The sequence below is a fragment of the Ptiloglossa arizonensis genome, chromosome 11 (genome assembly GCF_051014685.1).
Source record: "Ptiloglossa arizonensis isolate GNS036 chromosome 11, iyPtiAriz1_principal, whole genome shotgun sequence".
Taxonomy (NCBI): Eukaryota; Metazoa; Arthropoda; class Insecta; order Hymenoptera; family Colletidae; genus Ptiloglossa; species Ptiloglossa arizonensis.
This window is the reverse complement of record NC_135058.1, coordinates 4,279,810-4,302,703: the sequence shown is the minus strand read 5'-3', so window position 1 is coordinate 4,302,703 and position 22,894 is coordinate 4,279,810. Positions and strand designations below refer to the sequence as shown.

Below are 22,894 nucleotides of genomic sequence, written 5' to 3'. Positions count from 1 at the left end.
AGAATTAACGCGAACGTTCGACTCGAACGAATCGACGATCCACCGGAACCAGCGATTTCCCGAGTCTTTCCTCGGCGAGCGTACGGGCTCTCGTTTCCGGTCCGATTCGGCGGCTGATGCACCTCATGGACGCGGTGGTATCATGGGCCAGGGTTACGGTACACAACAATCAAGAGAAAAATTTTCGACATCGAACATACAGGGTCACAGATACGGGTCGATTTCTAAAAGAGGTTCGAGAACCGAGGGATTCGAGGAGGTCAGATTCCAGCCGAGTACAGAGCGGAGTTGGAAAGATCGCTAATGGAAGTAATTACACGGTACGAGTGTGCGAATCAACCAGAGAATTAATCTTGGCTAGTTGTTTTTCGACCAAATTTGGATATCGTATCTTTTGAAATATTTGGATATCGTATCTTTTGACAAAAATTCGATATCGTATCTTTCGAAAAAATTTCGATATCGTATCCTTTTGAAAAATTTCGATATCGTATCTTTCGAAAAAATTTCGATATCGTATCCTTTGGAAAAATTTCGATATCGTATCTTTCGAAAAAAATTCGATATCGTATCTTTCGAAAAAATTTGGATATCGTATCCTTTGGACAAATTTGGATATAGTATCTTTCGAAAAATTTCGATATCGTATCTTTCGAAAAATTTCGATATCGTATCTTTCGAATGTAATTTGTATTCTCGTGGGAATAGTTACGATTTATCGGTACGAAGCAATCTTCGAGGTATCGTTTCGTAGGAGATTATTTGTCGAAGTTCCCCACAGTGTTCGTTGGTAATTTAGGGCGATACGTTCAACGATACCGCGATCGAATCGATTTCGCGTGAAATTCAATCTTCAAGAAGACTGTACGAAAAATGTCCAATATTGTTTCTTAATTCTCGATGTACTCCACGGTATCGCACTAACGAAATTGAACGTAATTGGAAAACGAATCATCGATGGAGAGTAAAATAACGTCGAAACTAAAGTAGACACCTAATTATTTGTCGAGGTATATTAACCGAGTTTGCGTTAAGTTTCCATAAACTGAAATATTGACAATATTTTATAGAAATTCTATCTGATCGAGAACTTTCGACGTTACAAGGTTTGTTTACAGTTCATGATTTCAGTGCTCACGGTTCTGTGAAAAATTTAATTCCATCCGCGAGTAAAAATTACTCGAGATTGTTCACGTTTCGTCGAATTCGCGATCTTTCCAGCTTCGTGTTTCGCTCGAGTGTCGGTGAACCCGGACCTGCTGAATATTCCGCGGCTATTCGCGCTTCCTTCGCTCGGCAATTATTTTTCATCCTCCTCCAATCTCTCGTGAAGGGAAACGTACGTAATTTCAGGGAAGCTCGCCCGTATCGGTTGCACTAGACCTCACACAGAACATATACGCGACGGGTCGAGCGAAAATCGATATTCCCTCTTAGGGAGAGTTCGTTCGATGACAGTTTTCGGTCGCGTGGTCCACGCGAAACTTCACGTTTCGATCCGGTGCAGCGAGTTCAAGAGAAAGTATTTCACCGTTCGGTACTACAACCTGGAAATAAGTTCGGAGTCTTCTTAGCAGCACATTGTTCGCAGTTATGGGTAGTTGCGAACTACGTTAGAGCTTCGTTTAGTCTTGCGGAAATACGTGTGTGCGGGTGTGTCTGTGAGAGTGCTTCCCAGGAGATTGGTCGAGGATACGCCGCGAGAGAAGGAATTGTGGTAAATTGAGCGGTAAGGGGGATTTGCAAACGGTGAAAATAAGATTTTGCTTGGTACCGCGGAGCAGAGATTATTCGAATGTAAAATGGAAAAATAATATTTCAAGTAACGTATCGTTCGGATCGTTTCGCGTCAGTGGAACGAAATTTCAAAAAGAAAACTTCGATTCTATGTACGATTTCGAAATAATTTTTTTATGGGAATCGATCATTCCGTGTAAAGTTCTGAGTCTTGAATTTTAGAAAATTTACCCATATGGAAAATAAGAAAACGGGTATCGTTTATTTAAGAATCGAACGATCGAGTCGAGTCAATCGATAGGAATCATCGTATGTTGAAAATTATAACCGAACGATCGTGAAAGTCGGTGTAGTTCCTTCTCGGAGAAGGGATACGATTTATTCAGAACTTTAGACGTCGTTTCGCTTTAGTTTCTCATTTTACAGGGTACGGTGTTTTAAAAGGTGGAACGTAAAAGTGAATTTCGTCCTTGAAGTACAAGTATCTCGAGCACGAAGTTGCACGGTGCGTAAAAGTCGATTACGGTGATACGAGAATAATTTTCTACGAGGTTACGTTTTTTCTCGACCGAAGATTTCACGATTTCGAACGAAGCTTAAAGCTTTTGTGAAAAATTCCTCTTTAAATGGAATCGTGTACCTCCTTTTTCACGTTTGCTCGATGCGTCAAGATCGATTCAAGCTCCGCGATCGCGTGTAGAGTTAACCTATTTTAAGAGCCATAGATTCGTATCGTTGGCATAATTGTGAATTAAGTGCATGCGTGTAACAATGGCTTTGACGCTTCGATATTGCATTAACGGAAAGGGCGAGAGTCTATGGCACTTCTCGGTGTTCTACTCGAAATACGATACTAGAGATACACGATTCAATTTCAGAAGTCTTCGAAAGTCTTTAAAATCTCGAAATACATTACCACCTTTCGTATCTATCGAGAATTATAAGAAAGAATTCTTCCATATAACGAAACAATAGAATTACAAATATTACCTCGTTAATTGATCAAAAATCGAGTTCACTCTCGTTCAATTACCGAGGAAAATCGATCCTTCCCCAAGAATCTTCTCAAACCTATTAAAAACTCCCCACGAGAGAATTCTTCCATTCGCGAAAACAATAGAAATGCAAACATCACGTCCCTAATCGATCGCGAATCGAGTTCGCTCTTATTGAATTACTCGGGAAGAATATTTTCCCAAGAATCGATTTCCTTTTATCTCGGACCTTTCACAGTAACAAGAACAACAGAGGTCACCGAAAGTGAAACAACCTCGGTGAAGTTATCGAGGGAAAAATTTGATCAATTAACGAGGCAATGTACCCCAAGCATCTTTCCAGCCTCACCGTTGTAATGCAATGACGCAACCTTTCAAGTTTCATCGTTTCTTAGAAAATTCTTCCCGTTTCTTTAAACATCGACATGGAATCACCATCGAAATGCAACGTTGAAATCGATCGAATTCTAGTTGTTCGATATTCGAAAACCGTTCACGTTGGAATGCGTGCACGTAATGTCTCGAAATGCTTTCGTATAACACGTGCAAGCTCTTTTCAACCACACCGACGCGATTACGAGCCGCACTTAAGAATTTCATTCTCAGTCGTTATGCGAACACGCGAGCTTCGATGGCGCAAGGGCGCGCGTGACGTAAGCAGCCCGTTTTTTCAAATACGACGTCGTCTCGAGCACGCCGGTAATTGCTGTTACATGCTACGCCGCGTGTCCGACAGAAAATCTCGTTGAAGCTTTTCGCGGCGGGTTCGCCTTCCGCCACAATTAAGACGGTTTTTAGGTCACCGATTCGTTGTAACGGAGATCCAGTAGCCGTGAAAAAATTGTCCTTTACCGGGGAACAAGACACGACGTTACCTCGTGGAATATTGCAACTCGGTGAATCAATCGATAACGACCCGATCAATTGTTTGGGAAACATCCAGCGAATAGAAATTCCGTGCCGGACAATAAGTTGTCAGGTTGTTCGGAGAGTTGTATGGTTTTTTATTTTTCTTTCGGTGAAAATGAAAGAGGATTATTTTTTTAAAGTGTATAAACGTTTCATGAAATTATATATTCACCGTTTTGGGAAACGAAACGACTTTCCGAACAACCCAATACTTTACTCGAACGAGTTTCGTCGGGTTGTAGGAAAATGAAATGTAATTTTATAATAATACGGTTTCCGAGCGCGTTGCAATATTTCGCGTTCGTAAAATTCATCATTATTTTATACGTAATGCATACATAGGCGGAGGCTGGAAATTATAGTAGAAGTTATTATCGTGTCACCGAGTCAAACTGTATTGCAACGAAGTGAAATGAAATTGTTCCATTAGCGAACGAAAGTAAAACATTTATTTTAACCGTTCCCCGATCCGGACTTGGAAAAATTACGATCGTTTCTAATGGAAAATATTGACGAATATTAATGGGATTCATGGATAGTTTAATTTTGAGGAATTGTGTAGGTTTATCGCGAATGTGTGCGCGAGAATGTTCATTTGGGGAAACTGATTATTCGTAGGGAATTTGTGCGATAAAAGTAACCTTTCGCGTCGTGGAAAAAGAAAAAACAAAAGTTTGCGCTTCGAAAAAGAAGAACTACGCCCATTTCGTTGGGGAAATCGTTTATCGAAAAATGCGGAATACATTTGAAACTCGTGAGCGTTTATTTCTGACAGCGATATCCTTTATTGGAAAAAATAAAATAAAAACTATTCAATCGTATAAACCGCTGCCTCCAAACTTACTTCGTCGGACGAGCTCCGGTTTGTCGTTTATTACAACTGTTTCTGCAATGCGGATCGAATCGAATCGTAATGTACAGGTTGGCCGCGATATTTATTAGCGCTTTAATTATTTTTCAAACTGTAGCAGCTGGAGTCGTTTTGGTAATAGAAATATTAGCTTTGGTTTTATTAAACGCTATATTTTCAAGGTTATTCAAGGTCGTCGAAGGTCAATTATGGAAAGAAATTTTTATTCTACAACAATGATGTTTACAGTTAACATAGTTGAGAAACTATGATGAGTAATTAATACTCGAGGTACATTTTAATAAGTTCATACGCTAAGTTAAGCACGACAAGATCACTATGAATCAATCGATCGTGCAAATATATTCGTTTGAAGACCAGTTGAATATTATATTAGTTAGAATACTTATTATATCAGTTAAAAGGAATTTCCACTAAATTCAGCGTGAACTAAGAATTTGATTCTAAACTAAGTACTACAACGAATACACGATACTGATTTTATCGTGTTCTGCTACATTGTGTGAACCTATTAAAGAATATTAAAATATTGTAGCACTGCTGATTAATCATCTTAATACATACATGGAAGATATTCCTAAAGTAAACATTACAGCGGCGTAATAAATGATTGCTATCGCAACTGACCTTTGCGATCTTGAATAACTTTCTCTCATAAATCATCCTAACCATTTCAACGGTTCCTATCGGAATATCCATCGCTCCATAAAAAAAAGAAACCAGAGGTAACCCTCGTATCTCCAAAGCGACATAGAAACCATCACCGCACCATTTTTCACCATACAAATTTGCCTATAATAAATCTTTTGTTACCATACAAATTTATCTATTTCAAAATTTTTTTGTAAACCCTACAATTGTGGAAATAATAAATCTTTTGTTACCATACAAATTTATCTATTTCAAAATTTTTTGTAAACCCTACAATTGTGGAAATAATAAATCTTTCGTTATCAGACAAAATTTGTCCATTTCAAAGTTTTTTCCAATGTCTACAATTTTGAAAATAATAAATCTTTCGTTACTGAATTTATCTATTCCAAAATTTTCTCTAACCCCTACAATTTTGCAAATAATAAAACTTTCGTTACCGTACAAATTTGTCTATTTCAAAATTTTCTCTAACCCCTACAATTTTGCAAATAATAAATCTTTCGTTATCATACAAAATTTGTCCATATCAAAGTTTCCTCCAATGTCTACAATTTTGGAAACAATAAATCTTTTCTTACCGAATTTATCTATTCCAAATTTTTCTCTAACCCCTACAATTTTGGAAATAATAAAACTTTCCTTACCATATAAATTTGTCTATTTCAAAATTTTTTCTAATCCCTACAGATTTGCAAATAATAAAACTTTCGTTACCATACAAATTTCTCTATTAAAAAATTGTCTCTAACCCCTACAATTTTGCAAATAATAAAACTTTCGTTACCATACAAATTTGTCTATTACAAAATTGTCTCTAACCCCTACAATTTTTCAAATAATAAAACTTTCGTTACCATAGAAATTCGTCTATTACAAAATTTTCTCCAACGTATACAATTTTGGAAATAATAAATCTTTTCTTACCAAATCTATCAATTCCAAAATTTTCTCTAACTCCTGCAATTTTGTAAATAATAAAACTTTCGTTACCACACAAATTCGTCTATTAGAAAATTCTCTCCAACGTGTACACTTTTGGAAATAATTCATGCGGTAATAACCGGGCCACCTTCTTCATGAAAAAATCATGTTAGTTAATGCGAATCCTGTTTGTGAATTCATCCTCGAAAAATGCATCCACGCGAAAAGCTGGACAGAGGGGTGGCTGATTGGTCGTCTTTGTCCAGAATACCGTTCGACCGTCAAACAAACTGCGTCCCGAAGGGTCGATGTTCCCTTCGGTTCGAAATTCAAATCGCGATTTTTCCAGCATTTTCGGTCGACCCGTCGAAAACGTAAGGGCGGTGGGTGGTGTGGGGGGGCGTGTGTGACGGCACTCTTCGTTAAACGAATTTCGATTTTCACGATGCGAAAATTCTGCGGGCGTACGTCGCGTGCGTCGTGGTTCGACGCAATCTCTGGGACGTATCGCGTGATTCGCGCGTGCCGATTCAACCGTGGAACGACGACGCAAATATTTTCGCGATTCATTCCAAATAAAAACGAGAGTTTCACCGTAGGGAGAGAAATCGTTATTCATTCCAACGTTTCCCATTGGACGATGCCGCGAACGTAAACCTTGGTGCGTTCTTCGGGTCTTTCTCGACCCAGGGCGTTCTCACGACACGAGGTGTATCGTGCCATAACGTGCAACATTTCGAAGATAGATTCTGCGAGAACGATAAAAAAAGTTGGTACGAATGTGTGTTCTATTTCACTTTCGTCTCGAATCATCGAGTTTGTTCTTTAACACATTGTATCTGTTTACATTTGTCGACGAAAAGAAGAGGTTGACCAGTGTTTGCATCTCCACTTTAATTTACAGTCCATTAGCTCCCCAACCGTTACATCATTGGTCGAGAATGGGACCGAAGATCGACAGCAGCCAATAGCGCAGTGCGTGTGACGATGGGGGAGCTATTGAACTGTGAACTAAAGTGGGGATGTGAACACTCGTTTGCCTTATCGCGAACGGACAGTACTTGTGCGTGAACGTACGCCTATAAACGTTTCACCTTCGTCTGTCGTTAATTTTCATTTGTCGAAGTATTGCTCGGATTTTTCGGAAGCTTCCAATTCTCTCGCGAAGTTTTCCGATACTGTCAATGAACATCTTGTAGAATTACTCTATCTAAATCTCTCGAAAGAATCGTCAAGACGTACGTTCGTCGAATAAACTTTTTTATCGTTTTTATGTACAGAATATATATTCCTACAATTGTTTCCCATTTGTTACAGGATACACTGTACATTGTTTCTCTATAATTAAAGCTATTTACTGGACGCTTCTGTACTCTTTTATTCCTCTCTTTGTATTATAAAAAATAAAGTGTACGAGTACCAAAATTTGTTATCCAACGATTTCGAGCACGGAAGAACGCTCGAAGGTTGATACGTACGCGACGACCTTTTAACAACAGGGTGGCTACTACAAACTGTGGTGACGTTATTTGCATCACAATGGCGATGGTAATCAGGGAATAGCCGTTTTCTACTCGTTGGATTTAGCGGGCTATAAAAACACCCGGTTATCCGATTCATCGGGCAAAACAGTTGAGTTAAGATAGATCCGCGAAATAACGAGCGTGCACGGAAAGATTAATGAAACGTGGATTTCTTTACAAGTTTCATTTAAAGGCAATAGTTCGCCCTTACGATGTAAATTCTTTTTCTAGCAAGAAATTAATTCTCCTCGTGTACCATTCGTTCGCTGCGCGATCACGATTTAAGAATCGTGTAAATTCAGCGACGATAAACAAACGAAACACCGACCGTTTATTATTTTCTCCATTGAAAGAACGATGAATGACATTCTGTACATTTATTCCGTAAATGCTTCGAACGAACTTTTACTTTCGAACGAATCTACTTCAAGAAGTGAAATTATATCTATGTTATAGTTATACTTTACGATCGTCTTTCGAGAAACTTCTCGTATTCCTTGAACACCATAGCTTTGCGATGTCTCGACAAATTAAATTGCTCGAAAATTCTATTCGAAGATCAAAGTACAAATTTTCCACAAATTTGATCACCTTACAATGGGGCGAGGGTCGTCTCGAAACTCTGATCGTCAATTTGAACGAAACTCGACGGATTTGTGGAAAGATTAAAAATATTCGATCTGTATTTTTCTATACATACTAACGTATGTATTCAAAGGGGGTGAAAACAGCCCCTGAACAACTTTCAGCCTCGAATTCTGAAACAAGTAACCGAATATTCTTCCCTGTTCCGCAAATCGGCCATCAAAGTTTCAGGATGATCCCTTGTTCGATCTATCGGGCAATGCGTCGCGGGTAGAAAAGGAAAAAAACGAGAAAATCTACGCTATTCGAAGTCAATGGGAACGAATTTTCGTGTAGGCGACGTTGCGTCATCGATCCGAATTGAATCGTGCGACGCGTTTCCGCTTCGTCGGACGGGTGAGAATTTTCGACGCGCGAGAGCCTTCCGGGGCGAAAATTTCGTAACGTCGAACGAGCATACTCTGCAAAGCACTAGTGAAACGGAGTAATACAAATAGTTAGGGATCCGTGGACGGACGATTCACGATGAACTTGATCGCCGACATCTCGATGGGAACCGTCTACGGGGACGAAACAATAAAAACAACCCTCTCAGCGACGAGTGGTTACCAATAGAAAATTCACGCTCGTAGGAAACACAATTTGCGCGATCCCTTCGTCTAAAAAAAAAATTCATCCTCCGTGAGAAGCTTTCCATCAAAGAGCATTCGATTCTTTCCCGATTCTTTTCGCGCGATAAAAAAAGAGTCCATCTTTGACGAGAAGCTTCGATTTCCATCAAAGAGCAATCGATTCTTCCTCGATTTTTTCCACGACAAAAAAATCGCCATCCTTGACGAGAAGCTTTGTATTCTCATCAAAGAGCAACAAATTCTTCTTTTTCTTTTTCGCGACAAAAAGAATCGTGACGGTTCCGCGCGAGCTCTCGACACGATTCGAAAATCGTTTCGTTTCGTTTCGGGCAGTTTCTCGTCGAATCGTCCGCGGACATCCCCGTGGAAGAATCTTATGGGGTTACCGATGAAAAAAAATACGACGCAACACTGAAACGGCAGTACACGCAATCAGGTTGCACGAGGTTGCGCCCGTGCGGTATCGGGCCACCCTCGAGGGTCGTGATTAATTAAAGAAAAAAAGAAAGGAAAAGAAATGATTAGGATCCTCGATCCTCTTGGTCCCTCGAAGGTGACACGAACTGGGGCCTGGCAACAGTGATCGATCTCGCGACAAAAAATTGCCGTGTTCGACGTCGTCGTCATGCGGGGATCGAGCTCGAACAGGGAAAGCGTGGCAGACGTTCCAAAATGTTCCTCGACATCCATGGTGGACGTGGACCACGCAACGGAAGTCGGTGACAGTGCCGCCCTTAGAGATTTCAGGGCCACGAGGTAATCGGAGATCGGAGGTATCCACTATTTTAATACAATTGAACGTTTCTCGGGTGTTGGAATTTGTGCAATGTACGTTCGTTTGTCTAGGGAACTATATTTTATGGCACATCTCTGTGGATGCAATTTCTAATTTAAATTTGCCATGAGAATAATTGAACATTTTTTGTGTGTTGGAATGTATACAATGTACGTTCGAAAACTATACTTTTCTAGCTTCTTCGAAAACTATATTTTATAACACATCTCTGTGGATGCAATTTCCAATTTAAATTTACCATGAGAATAATTGAACATTTTTTTTGTATCGGAGTGTATGTAATGTACGTTCGAAAACTATACTTTTCTAGGGAACTATATTTTATAGCATATCTTTATGGATGCAATTTCCAATTTAAATTTACCATGAGAATAATTGAACTTTTTTCATATGTTCGGATATGTACAACGTACGTTCGAAAACTATACTTTTCCGGGGAACTATATTTCATAGCACATCTCTGTGGATGCAATTTCCAATTTAAATTTACCATGAGAATAATTGAACGTTTTCCATATGTTGGAATGTGTACAATGTACGCTCGAAAACTATACTTTTCTAGCTTCTTCGAAAACTATATTTTACAGCACATCTCTGTGGATGCAATTTTCAATTTAAATTTGCCATGAGAATAATCGAACATTTTTCATATGTTCGAATGTGTGCAATGTATGTTCGAAAACTATTGTTTTCTAGGGAACTATATTTCATAGCATATCTTTGTGGATGCAATTTCCAATTTAAATTTACCATGAGAATAATATATAATTATCCCTTGAACAATTAATCGCGTTCATGAAAATCTAAGTAAAAAATGTTATTTTCTGATACATATGTACTTATATGTGTCATTATGTATTTTTATAATACAGTAAGTTTAAAAAAAAATGGAACGTTTGAAAGTATTGTATCGTTGTCGCGGTGACTTCAAAGACCGCGAAAAAATCTTTTTAGATTACTTTAAAATTGATAGAAGTTACAAACATGGATATATAGAGACTATATTAATAAGATATCAGTTTTTGTTCAAGTTTTCTTATTTACAGTATTCTATTCCGTTTAATGTACCCTCATGGAAAATTAATACGCAACAGTAACTAGTCATCGTATTGTACACATTGTATAATTAATCACTCGTACCGTCTTGAACGAATGAAACGAAAATTGAACGCTTCGATCGGTACGATTGCATTGGTTCAGTTTTTATTAAAATAGCGGACCCCTTAAGCGCAAAGCTTCAGGACAAATTCCCCGTTTGCCCGATGTTAAGGGCGGTACTGTTCGATGGAAACCGATGGAGCGACAAGGGGATTTTTGGAGGAACGTTGGTAAGCCATGGTCGATCCAGAACGCGAGATCGACGTACAAAGAAGGGATTTGCACAGACGGACGATTCTTCACAAACAAAAGTTGCACATCTTCGGGGACTGGGGATGGAACAGCACACTCCGAGAGGACTGGTCGAGAAGCACTGGTCACACGAAGCTTCGATCGGCATTGGTCGTGGTCGTCGATAACTTTCGTCGTGTTGGAAATTTTTTCGAATTGCAGATTTTTACATCGATTCGCAAGGCTACCGCCATTCTTTCGGAGGAATCGTTTGTCGAGTCGAAGCTCGAGAAATGTATTCGATTCGATCGACTGTCTCGAACGTCAAAGAACACTGTTACGGTTTCGCTGAGTTTTCGAAATATAATGCGACACGAAACTCGTAAGATGAAACTATTGTAACAATAGTATCGCTAACCTGCCAACCGTTGCCATAGAACAAAACGTCGCGATAACAATCGTGAAAGAAAGCGAGGAATATATCGATTCTTTCACCGATCACACTATTATTGTCACTTGTCGCGCGAGCTTTGGTTCATTTCTCGAATTCGAGTTACACGTAGCCCCTTGTCCATAAGTATTAGGACATCCCACATTTTTCTGTGAAAAAGAGGTAAAAATACGGTTCTCACTATAAAAATCGTATTTTCAACGATAACAGAACTTTTCTACTGTGAACTTCTTCGTAATATTTTTAAGGATTCAAATTATCGTTACATATAACGAAACGTTGGTTTCTTTCCCATTGAGAGACTGACGGAATCCCTTAACATTTTATTTGAACAGAAATAATTTTGAGATATTCGAAGAAAGAGATTTCTACACTCGTTAAACTCAAAGGACTACTCGAGACACGGTTAGTTTTCTCGCATTGTTCTCGACTCCAATCTGCACTTCTGTATGCATTTTTGACGTAGTTTCGAGATTATATATGTAAATATGGCCAATTTTGGACTCGTCGATTCAATTAGATCGCGGAGAGATATATGTCAACGTAGCGGTAAAACGAAACGAAAGAAACTAGAATTAAAAGTGGTTAAAAGTGGTCTTGAAACGGTTCTGAATTACAACCACATCGACACGTTTGGGAATCCGCGGGAAAATAGTTGGAGGAAACGAACGGATAATTGAAATTTAATTAATTCGCGCCCGCTGGGAAAATATCGCTTCGAACCAAAAGTATCGAACAACGCTTACGGCTAGTTGAATTTTCATCGGTGGAGAGGAACGAACGATGCTCGAATTTACAATATCGCGATGAAACAATGTGACTTTCTGTGGACTGCGAAATAATTCCTACGAAAGGAAGAAAAATGTTGTTTTCCGCGGATGTTCGCACTTTGTCGGCTACTGTCGCATGAAAGCGAGTTTACTCTTTCGGTAGATCGTCGAATCGGTTTAAATCGTCTTTAGGTTCGATTTTTATATCGTACGTTTTCGATGAGATTCTTTACATTTCCTTAGATTCTTTATATTTTTAACGCCCGATGTGTCGCAAATTGGTGCACACGGATTAAATTATTGTATCGGTTTAATTTTCTTCGACGACCGGTTACGCATTCATAGGTACATCTCTGATACAATGTTCGATACTTATAAAATGCTGAATTATAAAATTTCGCATCAAAGACAAGCTCGAAAAAGCTTTCGTTGCGTCGACACTTTCGCGGAATGTCGACGGTGCACAGTGGTTCTGAATCCGAAAATCCCGACCGTAATCCTTAAATACGAAGGAACTAAAAGGTGCACTCTAAAAGGAGCCAGAAGTAGACGTCATTGATAATGGAAATGAAAAAGGAAATTCTGAATAGAATAAATTTCATTTACACCGTTGCGACTATTGCGAGTACTTTTAATTTAAACGGTTCGCACACTTTCGTTACGTGCGAGTGAAACGTATTTTCCATATCTCGTCTCGAATAAAATGAAAATCGAATCGTTCATCGAAGTACGCGGTGAAATAAATTATTCTCGATGTAAGGATATAAATTGATATTTCTGGACGTTGTCTTTCGATGACTTTTTCATATTAGGTGTACAAATTCATTCTCGGACCTTGAATTAACTTTACATTGATAATGATAATTATTATTATTGCAATTCATTCCAAAACTTTGTGTCGACTACGCGTGTTCATGTTTGTTTTTACTTTCGGAGTGCCCTCTTGCCTTCGCGACTCTCAAATAATAATAACAACAACAACAACGACAATTAATAATGATAATTATTATTATTGCAATTCATTCTGGACCTTTGTGTCGACTACGCGTGTTCATGTTCGCTCTTGTTTTCGGAGTGCCCTCTTGCCTTCGCGACTACTCAAATAATAACCACAACAACAACAACAGCTAATAATAATAATAATAACAAAGAATTTATTTTAAAAAGGGCGAAAGTTAACTTGTACACCTAATACTTTCAGGGCGATTTGAGGTACATCGAAACTCTGCGAATTTTTTTACTTTCGAACCACGGAGCAATGGCGGGCAGAAGTTTACGCGACGTAGCCGACAAAGCGGTTAACAGTGCGTAGAAGATCTCGAGTCGGCGCGAGCGAGGCTAATTGAACGCAAAATTGACGGTGAACAAAGCGTTCCCCCGCTTCTTTTGTAAACGCGCAGCACAGATTCCGGTTTCACTTTCGCGAAATTACTCGTCGTCTCGTGGAAAAGTACGAAGACCGTGGCTCTTAATGGGAAAACTTGGTTCGTTCGAGTTCCTCGTTTCTCGATTTCGATCGAGAACTCCACTCACCGAAGAACGAACCAAACCGAGCGTTAACGAGAATTTCGAGCGTGAAATTCTTCACTCGGAAGTCGAAACGGTTAAAAATCGTACAACAGGTGTACTCGAATCGCGACACGAAATACAATGCGATAGAATCGTGTGGATCGGTCGCTTCGGCCCTGTATGGATATCAGGGAACGCGATGTCAGGAGCCCTTCGACCGCGAACTTTCCCGTAAAACGTTATCACGAGTAATCGCGAGCGGCGATCTACGAAATTATTTCCTCGGCACGTAATGCCTTCGTTTCGGATCGATACCGAGGAACTTCGAGCCTCGACGCGAGCGAACTCCGAGCGAGTTCTTATCGTATAGTTCGAAAAACAAACGTGACGTAATTGACTCGACGAGTCGATGTACAAAAATTAGACTGCGAGTTATTCGAAGAAATTGGCTCTCGTTGAACTTCAGGAATCACTCGAGACACGGGTACAGATTACTTTTACAGTTTGTAATTGAATCGACGAGTCGAAGTACAGTACAGAGATAAAATTGTGAAATATTTGACAAAATTTACTTTCGTTGAACTCGAGGGACCATTTGAAACACGAGTGCAGGGCATTTCTGCACTGTTCTCGATCTGAACTTGTAGATCTGTGCAACTGTGCATTTTACGTACAGTTTCGGGATTAAATTCAAGTGATCGTTTCTCATACAACAAATTTAACACTACGTTCGATTATATTCTCACAAGCCCCTCGTTGTCCTAACAGGATAATGGGGTATCATCTGGTATCGTCCCTTCGTCTATTCTGTCGTTCACTGTACGTGTCACCGATACTGCATCTGCTGCACTTAAAACTTTTAAGGGTATCGATACAATTGAGTTACTGCATTGTTCACTTGTACGACCTCGTGTCGAATACTATAACACTACGTACGGTCTCTAGATAAGAAACACTTGTGCAATGTGGTAAAAGGTATGCAGTATAGATTTCTGTGATGTTGCTCTTAAACTAGGTCAGCCAATGCCCATTTTGGGCCATAATTTTTCTACCCTTCTTTGCTGTTTCTATCCTTCTTGTTTTACGGCTAATTCAATTGAATCGATAAGATCGTTATCAATACGAACGATTATGGCGATTCGTTTGATTTCGTTATCTCTGACGCTACTTTCAAACGTAGTCTCCCTCGTGTATTGTTTAATTGTATCTACTTGCATTTGTACTTCTCTTTATTTTTGTTCTAAAGAGTTCGTGACCGTGTATAAGTAGATTATTTAAAAATTGTCAATTTTTAAACGTAGTCTCCCTCGTGTATTGTTTAAGTGTATCTACTTGCATTTGTACTTCTCTTTATTTTTGTTCTAAAGAGTTCCTGACCGTGTATAAGTAGATTATTTAAAAATGTCAATTTTTAAACGTAGTCTCCCTCGTGTATTGTTTAAGTGTATCTACTTGCATTTGTACTTCTCTTTATTTTTGTTCTAAAGAGTTCCTGACCGTGTATAAGTAGATTATTTAAAAATTGCCGATTTTGGATTTATACCGTTGTTCGACTCATCCATTCGATTATTTTCGCACGAAATGGAGAAAGATTCTCTCTCTCTCGCACCTGTTAGCTAAGTGACCCAGTGCCAATTAATTCGCGAAGCACGTACCAAGTTCAATGGATCACCTTATCTTAATCTGTCGAAAGTATAACGTGCTCTGTGATAAATACTGAATAGGACCCACGGTAAAAGATAACATTGACGACGATAAGGTCTACGATTCGTTTAATTTCGTTTTAGAAAAGGAGATGGTTGATCGAACAATACAACAATGGCTTAACGTTTCCGCGGCTGATAACGAGGAAGTTGATCCGACGTTAAATTATATTCAGAAAAGAAAAGAAGAATTCACGATGAAGTGTACTTCGCAACGAGCGCTTGGAATTGAAGTATTTAGAAGATGAAAAAGAATTTATCTCGAACCCGAAGGCTGTACTTGAACCAGAGTCTTTTTAGAAAAGTGTGTTGGCGTTCTGCCAACATTGCACACCGTTGCGTATTATTCGAGTAATTCCGAGAAAATATTTACCTAAGATTCAACGCCATTTTAAACAGAACTCTTTCAAACGTTGAAACGATCGATGATCAGAAATAAATCTAGAAATTCGTAACGCGATCGACTATTTTACACAGTATTGTAACGAATTATTCTATTCGTATAATTTGAATATTTGTTCGAATAAATTTTTTCTGTAACGCTTTCAAACGTTGAAACGATCGATGATCAGAAATAAATCTAGAAATTCGTAACGCGATCGACTATTTTACACAGTATTGTAACGAATTATTCTATTCGTATAATTTGAATATTTGTTCGAATAAATTTTTTCTGTAACGCTTTCAAACGTTGAAACGATCGATGATCAGAAATAAATCTAGAAATTCGTAACGCGATCGACTATTTTACACAGTATTGTAACGAATTATTCTATTCGTATAATTTGAATATTTGTTCGAATAAATTTTTTCTGTAACGCTTTCAAACGTTGAAACGATCGATGATCAGAAATAAATCTGGAAATTTGTAACGCGATCGATTATTTTACACAGTGTTGTAACGAATTATTCTATTCGTATAATTTGAATATTTGTTCGAATAAATTTTTTCTGTAACGCTTTCAAACGTTGAAACGATCGATGATCAGAAATAAATCTGGAAATTTGTAACGCGATCGACTATTTTACACAGTATTGTAACGAATTATTCTATTCGTATAATTTGAATATTTGTTCGAATAAATTTTTTCTGTAACGCTTTCAAACATTGAAACGATCGATGATCAGAAATAAATCTGGAAATTTGTAACGCGATCGACTATTTTACACAGTATTGTAACGAATTATTCTATTCGTATAATTTGAATATTTGTTCGAATAAATTTTTTCTGTAACGCTTTCAAACGTTGAAACGATCGATGATCAGAAATAAATCTGGAAATTTGTAACGCGATCGATTATTTTACACAGTGTTGTAACGAATTATTCTATTCGTATAATTTGAATATTCGTTCGCATAAATTTTTCCAAATTGCTTCGAACACCTACACAATTAAAATGAATTAAACAGCGAAGAGACTGTTTCGAGGTGTCTTTTTCTCTTTTTAAAATTTAACGTCGCATCAACTGGTTATTAACCAAATCGATTATATCAATTTATCTTCTTCGCGCGTGTTCTAAGACGGTTCGTGAATAATTAACGTTAAATTCGAAAGTAGCCTTTTGCCTGTACCGCGACTTCGCGCAATTGTGCAACGCAGTGTAATATATACACTTTCTTCGAAATTGCGCAACAAAGCGTACAATTTATTCATTTTTCCGCAACACCGTCGAGGTTGCGTTTAAGAACAACCATCGACCGTACCGTGTCTTACGAAATTGTGCAAATTATTCCGGTACGATCCGTTCGCTTTCGTTTAATTTGCACAACGAAGACGTTGTAACGATAATCGTAAATTTTCCTTCCCCAATTGTTCGTTGAAAGAAAATTATAATCAACTCTGTCGCACGGTTTGAGATTTTTCGTTTAACACGGACAATTAACAACGCGTGATTATCACGGCGAAAAAAAAGAAGAAAAAACTACCCTAATCGCCTCGATCTTCGATGTCAAAGATCGGGTGATTTTTCTCTTTGAATCGGGAAATTTGATCGCGCGATTATCTTCAGAACGTAGATAAAGACCGAAGGTAAACACACCGAAAGGAACCTAACGCGAGAATTTGGTAGCTAACACGCGACCACGGTCTTGCTGCGACTAATTGAAGCGCGTTGGACGGTTAATTAACCCCGACAGCGAAGTTTCACTCGCGCTGGAAAAATACACGGGGAATTTCCAACGACGACCACGACCAAGTCGACGACAACGACAACGATAACGACGACAGTGAACAAGGAGGACGACGACGACGACGACGACGACGACGACGACCAAGAAAATGGTACTGTCGCACGCGTTTCATAATTTTCACGAATATGCACCAGATCCGTGAACGATGTGCACGAATGCACATCCCTGGATCGTTCGTAGTTGCAATATATATATACATATATCTGTACGTGGACGCGAGTACGTTGAGTCGCTTAGATAGATAAATGGACAATTGATTACGTACCAGCTCGGAGACCAATGGCACCGATTTTCGGCGCGGCCGTATGTCCGGCATGCTGTCGATGTTGCTGTAGAAAGGATTGTCACCAGGATGCCTGAAAGAGAACGTATCGGTGGGATTAATTTCACGTAGATCGGTATCATTTTTCAAAAAATTTTCTCTCTCCCTCGTGTAACATTCAAGAGCGATCCAAAACGGTTCGAATACACGGAATTCGATAGGTCCCGTTTGAACCGGTGTTCGGTAAACAGTCGCGGGTTTCGACGAGAATGAAACTTTCAGTTTGAATAGCACCGATAAAAAATAAAAATGAAAATTCCAAGCGAGCCGAAACAGATGTTTTACGCGCGCGTGTTCCGATCTGTACAGTGTGTACCCAGTATTTGTGTCGCGACCAGCGCGGTTTAGTCGGTTCGTAGTAAAAGTTTTGGAACACGGTGTTTGCGAATTTGAACAAACTTTGAAAATATCGGGTCCACGGTTCTTGAAAAGGTTTTCAATAACATTTCTTCGACGAAGATACGGAACGTAGGATCTTCTTTCGAGGCATTCCCTGTAAGCAGTTGCAGCGAATATCAACAGGTTCTCGATGTAATAATAGTCGGTGAGAGGTGATCGGTGAAAAATTGGTGGTTCGAGACACCATCGAGTTACGTAACCGAAGTAATTTAGCAATTAAGACCGTGAAACCTTCGAGCCTCTGATCATCGGCTCGTTCGCGAATTTATGGAGACTTCGATGCTACAGCGATCGCGTGTCACGGAGCGAATCCGATCGTAATAAATCTTTTCCAAGTTAGACCCGTGCCTAAATCGATATTAGATCGAAAGTAATCGAACTTTCAAACGAAATTGGAAATTACGGCTTCGAAGAAGATCTTGTCGAGCTACTTAGCCGATCTGGAATTTGAAGGAACCCTATCTCGCGTACTTATCCCTTCTCCTCATTATCATCGTAAAGTACTTTCCGATTTCTTTTCGGCGTTGGAACGAACTCGCTCGAAACTTCGAAGACACGGTTATCGCCAAATTGGCTGGATTCTTTCGATAACGGGATCCATTTATAAATTTACGTGTATCTAAAGTTACAAAAACATAAAAGAAGCGGAATATCAATATTCTTGAAACGGTTAAAATACAAATACTTAAATTTTTCACGCACCGCTTTCCAATAGAGAGACTGAAACGATCTTGTATCTGTACTCTTTCTGTATTCAATCATTTCTCTTCGATTCGGTATTAAATAAAATTGTAACAATACTATGTATCAGATACAATGGGAAACCGTTGGAACCACCACGAATCTCGTGGCTTCGTGTTCGAAGAATAACGAAAACTCGCGGTTCAATGGCTTCTGGTGGAAGATTTATGGATTTCCGGGAACGATGACCCAATTCTGCGCCGAGTTCACGTTTAATTACGCAAACTTGGTCCGTAGATCTGGAAATGAATGTCAGCCGTGCAAAACTTCGCTAAGTACGGTGTAATGTAATCCATCATACGGAGATACTTCGCGCCATTATCGTCACCACCCTCCTTCGCCCCTTTCGCTCACTGTGTTTTAATTTGTTTACCTGTGCAGAGGCGTCGAGACGCGAACTCGATATCGCGCGCGCTCGAATTACGATTACGGTCTCGGTTCTTCGCACGAAGAGACTCCATTTTAACGAACTTTTCTTGCCAAGTGTTCGTGGATACCGAACGATGAGAAAGAAAAAAGAACGAGAATACAAACGAAAAATATTTCACCGTATCGTCAAAGGTTCCACGTAGATTTATCGGTGCGCTTTCGACGTTCACGATTTCGTGAAACTCGAACAGTTTAACTGGTACGCACACGAAGATCAATGATCGATAAAGTACGCGTTCGAGTAAGCCCTTCTCGCGAATCTAACGCGAATTTAGTAGAATCGAGAATTCCTGTTTCGCTTGATCGCGACACGAAGTTCGAGTTCTTCGTGAGTGCTTTCGACAAGGCTTCGAGGCAAGCACGATCGAAGAAAATCTGGATTCCGTGCGTGTTTCGTTTGAAAGCGTCGATTCGAAGACGGATGCTCGAGCAACGGATACATTTTTGCGATTCTTCGACTACAATGATGGAAATAAATCAATACGGCGAGTGTATTCAAATTTGTTCAACCACCGTATCTTCATTTTATATCCATCTCTGTAATGAAAGGTTCTCTCAAATCTAATAAATGATAATACGTGTTTTATACGAAATGCGACTGGTAGCTTTCAACGAATTGTATTTAACTTGGTTTTCAAGAATGTTTTAGTTTCGATTACACGTCTACTGTTTTCAGCTCGAGTATTCTCAAATTCCCCAAATATGAAATTGTTACGTTTTGCTTCGAATCAGTTATTGTCTGTTGCTACCGATCTGGGATTTTATAATTTCTCCAATTTTGCGACTCTAATTGTGTATTCCCCGTTTCTACGAGCGTAATGGCGAGTTTCTAATTTGAAAATTTTCTAATTACATACTATCTGATCCTTGAATTTTTTATTCAACGAAATCGTTACGTCTCGCTGTCGTACCAGAATTTTATAATTTTTCGAATTTTCTCACCAATTTTTGGTAACTCCTACCAACTTTTACCAACGCAATAAAAAGTTAACAAATATCAAATTCTCAAATTTTTAAATTCTCAAATTCTCAAATTCTCAAATTTTTAAATTCATTAAATTCTCAAATTTTCAATTCTCAATTTCATAAAAATTTCAATTTTCAAATTGTCCAAAACGTTTGAAAGTTAAAAAATTATAATTATCCACGACCGTACCACAGCTGATTCTATTATCCCAAGAATCGATGAAAAGTTTCGACTTGTATGTAATCGGTAATTCCTGGCGGTCCTAACGCGTTCGACTAAACACTGCGCAAAGAAACAATCGACGTTCACGACAATGGAATTACACGCAAAAACGTTCTTAGCTTTCAGCTCGATGAGCCGTTGCCGTGAAAAGATCTGGGGTGATCGGTTCGGTGTAACAAGTTACGCGAAAGAAAAGGCTTGTTTTTTGCTCGTTCATTGGACGCTTCGGTTCTTACGTCACGAGCATCGAAAACACGGAAGAGCAACCGAAAACTTTGTTTTTGCGGTTTCGGTTGGGTTACTCCGAACGACTAATCGGCGGAGAAAAGCTCGAAAGAACAAGATTATCGATTACGTCGGAAGCGCGAGACGCTTCGATCGAACTCGCAACAATTAAGAGCCACTTTCACAGCGTTGACCCTCTTTAAGGCCCTCGTAACTTATCGGAGATTCTGGTTTTTATGTCAACCGTCGTGGAGAACGAAGCTCTTCTCGCGAGATGTGCTCGAAATTCGGGTGAAAATAGATCTCGTTGCAAATAGATGCAAGATGATGATTTTATTATCCGTGGTACCATTTAGCGAAAATAATTGAAGAATACTCGATGGAAATTTGGGAGAACTGAAAATGTACAATTAAACGAAGTTGTATGCTACCTCGATAAATCGAGGTTAACTGGAAAATCGTATACAAGGGGAGAGAAATATTTATTTAATGTACACGAGAATGAAATTACTTAGCAGGTCTTCTGCCAAGAGCTTTAAAACTAATCGGAGCGTTCTTAAGATCAATTCTTGTACGATTCGTAATGTGAACAAAGAAATGTTGAACGTTTCCAGATAAAAATATTTACATCGCGCAATACGGATATTATTAATAAGTTTAAAGGGACGATAGGAGGAAATTAATTCGATGCTCCGGCTTCCATTTTTCAGCCCTCGTTAAAATCTGTAACCACGTAATTAAGAAACGAAAGGAAAATGTAATTTTATTTTATCAAGGGGCTTAAAACTAATTAACGCGTAATACGACACATACTCTATTATGAAAATATTGAATATGAAACTCCGCGACAGAAATCGATAACGGTGACTGTACGGTAGCCGCGACGTGCGTAACGTAAAAAATTCGTTAAAAATAATTTGTCGCGCTGCTCGATATTTTGGAAAATTTTTCAAACGAACATTTAATAATTGTCGATCGTTTGGTGTATTCCTCTCTCGTATTTTAATGATCGTTTCTACGTTATAAATAATTCTCGATGCTTCACCAAATATATTACATTCGAAACCTGTGACAAACTTGGTTCACGGATATCTCCAACACAAAAGATAGATAGGAAATGAACATCAATTGTATCCGTACCACGAAAAGAACCAAAAGAGGATCGAAGATAAAATTGGAAAATTAACTACCGAAGAGATAAGATTCCCCTGGTAACTGAAAACGAAATATTTTACTCCGTCCGAAGTGTCAGTATCGATCCTTCAACGGAGCTTCCAAGGTTCGAGAAACGACTCGTGTATCACGATTTATCGCGACGAGGTCACAAAGATCCTATCCGTCCGTGTTTATCCTTGTACGTTTTACATTTTAGACGCATTGTACTTGCGAACGACTAATCCTCGAGCTCGACCATCGACGCAACGGGATGATTTATCACTGAAAAAGGATCGGTACAGAGAAACGGAAGGTTGAAAAGGACAGCTCGTGGGTGGTTCCACTGTCCCGAGGAACAGGCAGAGCTGTCATTCGTGTGGCTAATCCTCCTTCGAATCTCGCCAAATCGCGTTCGATGACGAGATTTTCCACCACCTACGAGCACGCTAATAGAAAATTTCCCACGTCAGATTTCATCGACCAGGTGAATGAAAAATGGACCCAGAGGATCTCCATTTTAACTTGGAATCTTTCGAAATGGATTGTTTCGCGAAATGAAATTTTCTTTATTTCATTTCCAGCTTCTCGTCCCCCCCAGGGACGTCGAAAAATAGATTTCAAGCCTTTTCTCCCCGATCACGCCCGTCTAAGTAAACTTGGAGCTTTCGCTGCACCAGAAATAAAGAATTTACAGTTACCGTGGCGAAAATGCGTCTTCGAACCTTGTGTATTTTTATATGTTGTTTTACCATTTCGTGTCCGTTGATACGTTTTGCGACTCCGGACGTGAAGATATTTGGAAAAGAACCGGAAATAAAATTCTCGCTAGGAAAGATTCCAACAAACTTGCCCCGAGAA

General features: G+C 39.1%; 1 protein-coding gene across 5 annotated transcripts in view; it reads right to left on the bottom strand.

The window, feature by feature from the left end:
• Unc-13 (unc-13) overlaps positions 1-22,894 on the bottom strand; it is a 180,406-nt gene that overhangs the window by 114,515 nt on the left and 42,997 nt on the right. For all 5 annotated transcript variants that reach the window (XM_076323091.1, XM_076323095.1, XM_076323092.1 and 2 more), the window contains exon 3: positions 17,842-17,932. In XM_076323091.1, the coding sequence (XP_076179206.1) occupies positions 17,842-17,932 (91 nt within the window). The remainder of the gene's footprint in view (positions 1-17,841; positions 17,933-22,894) is intronic.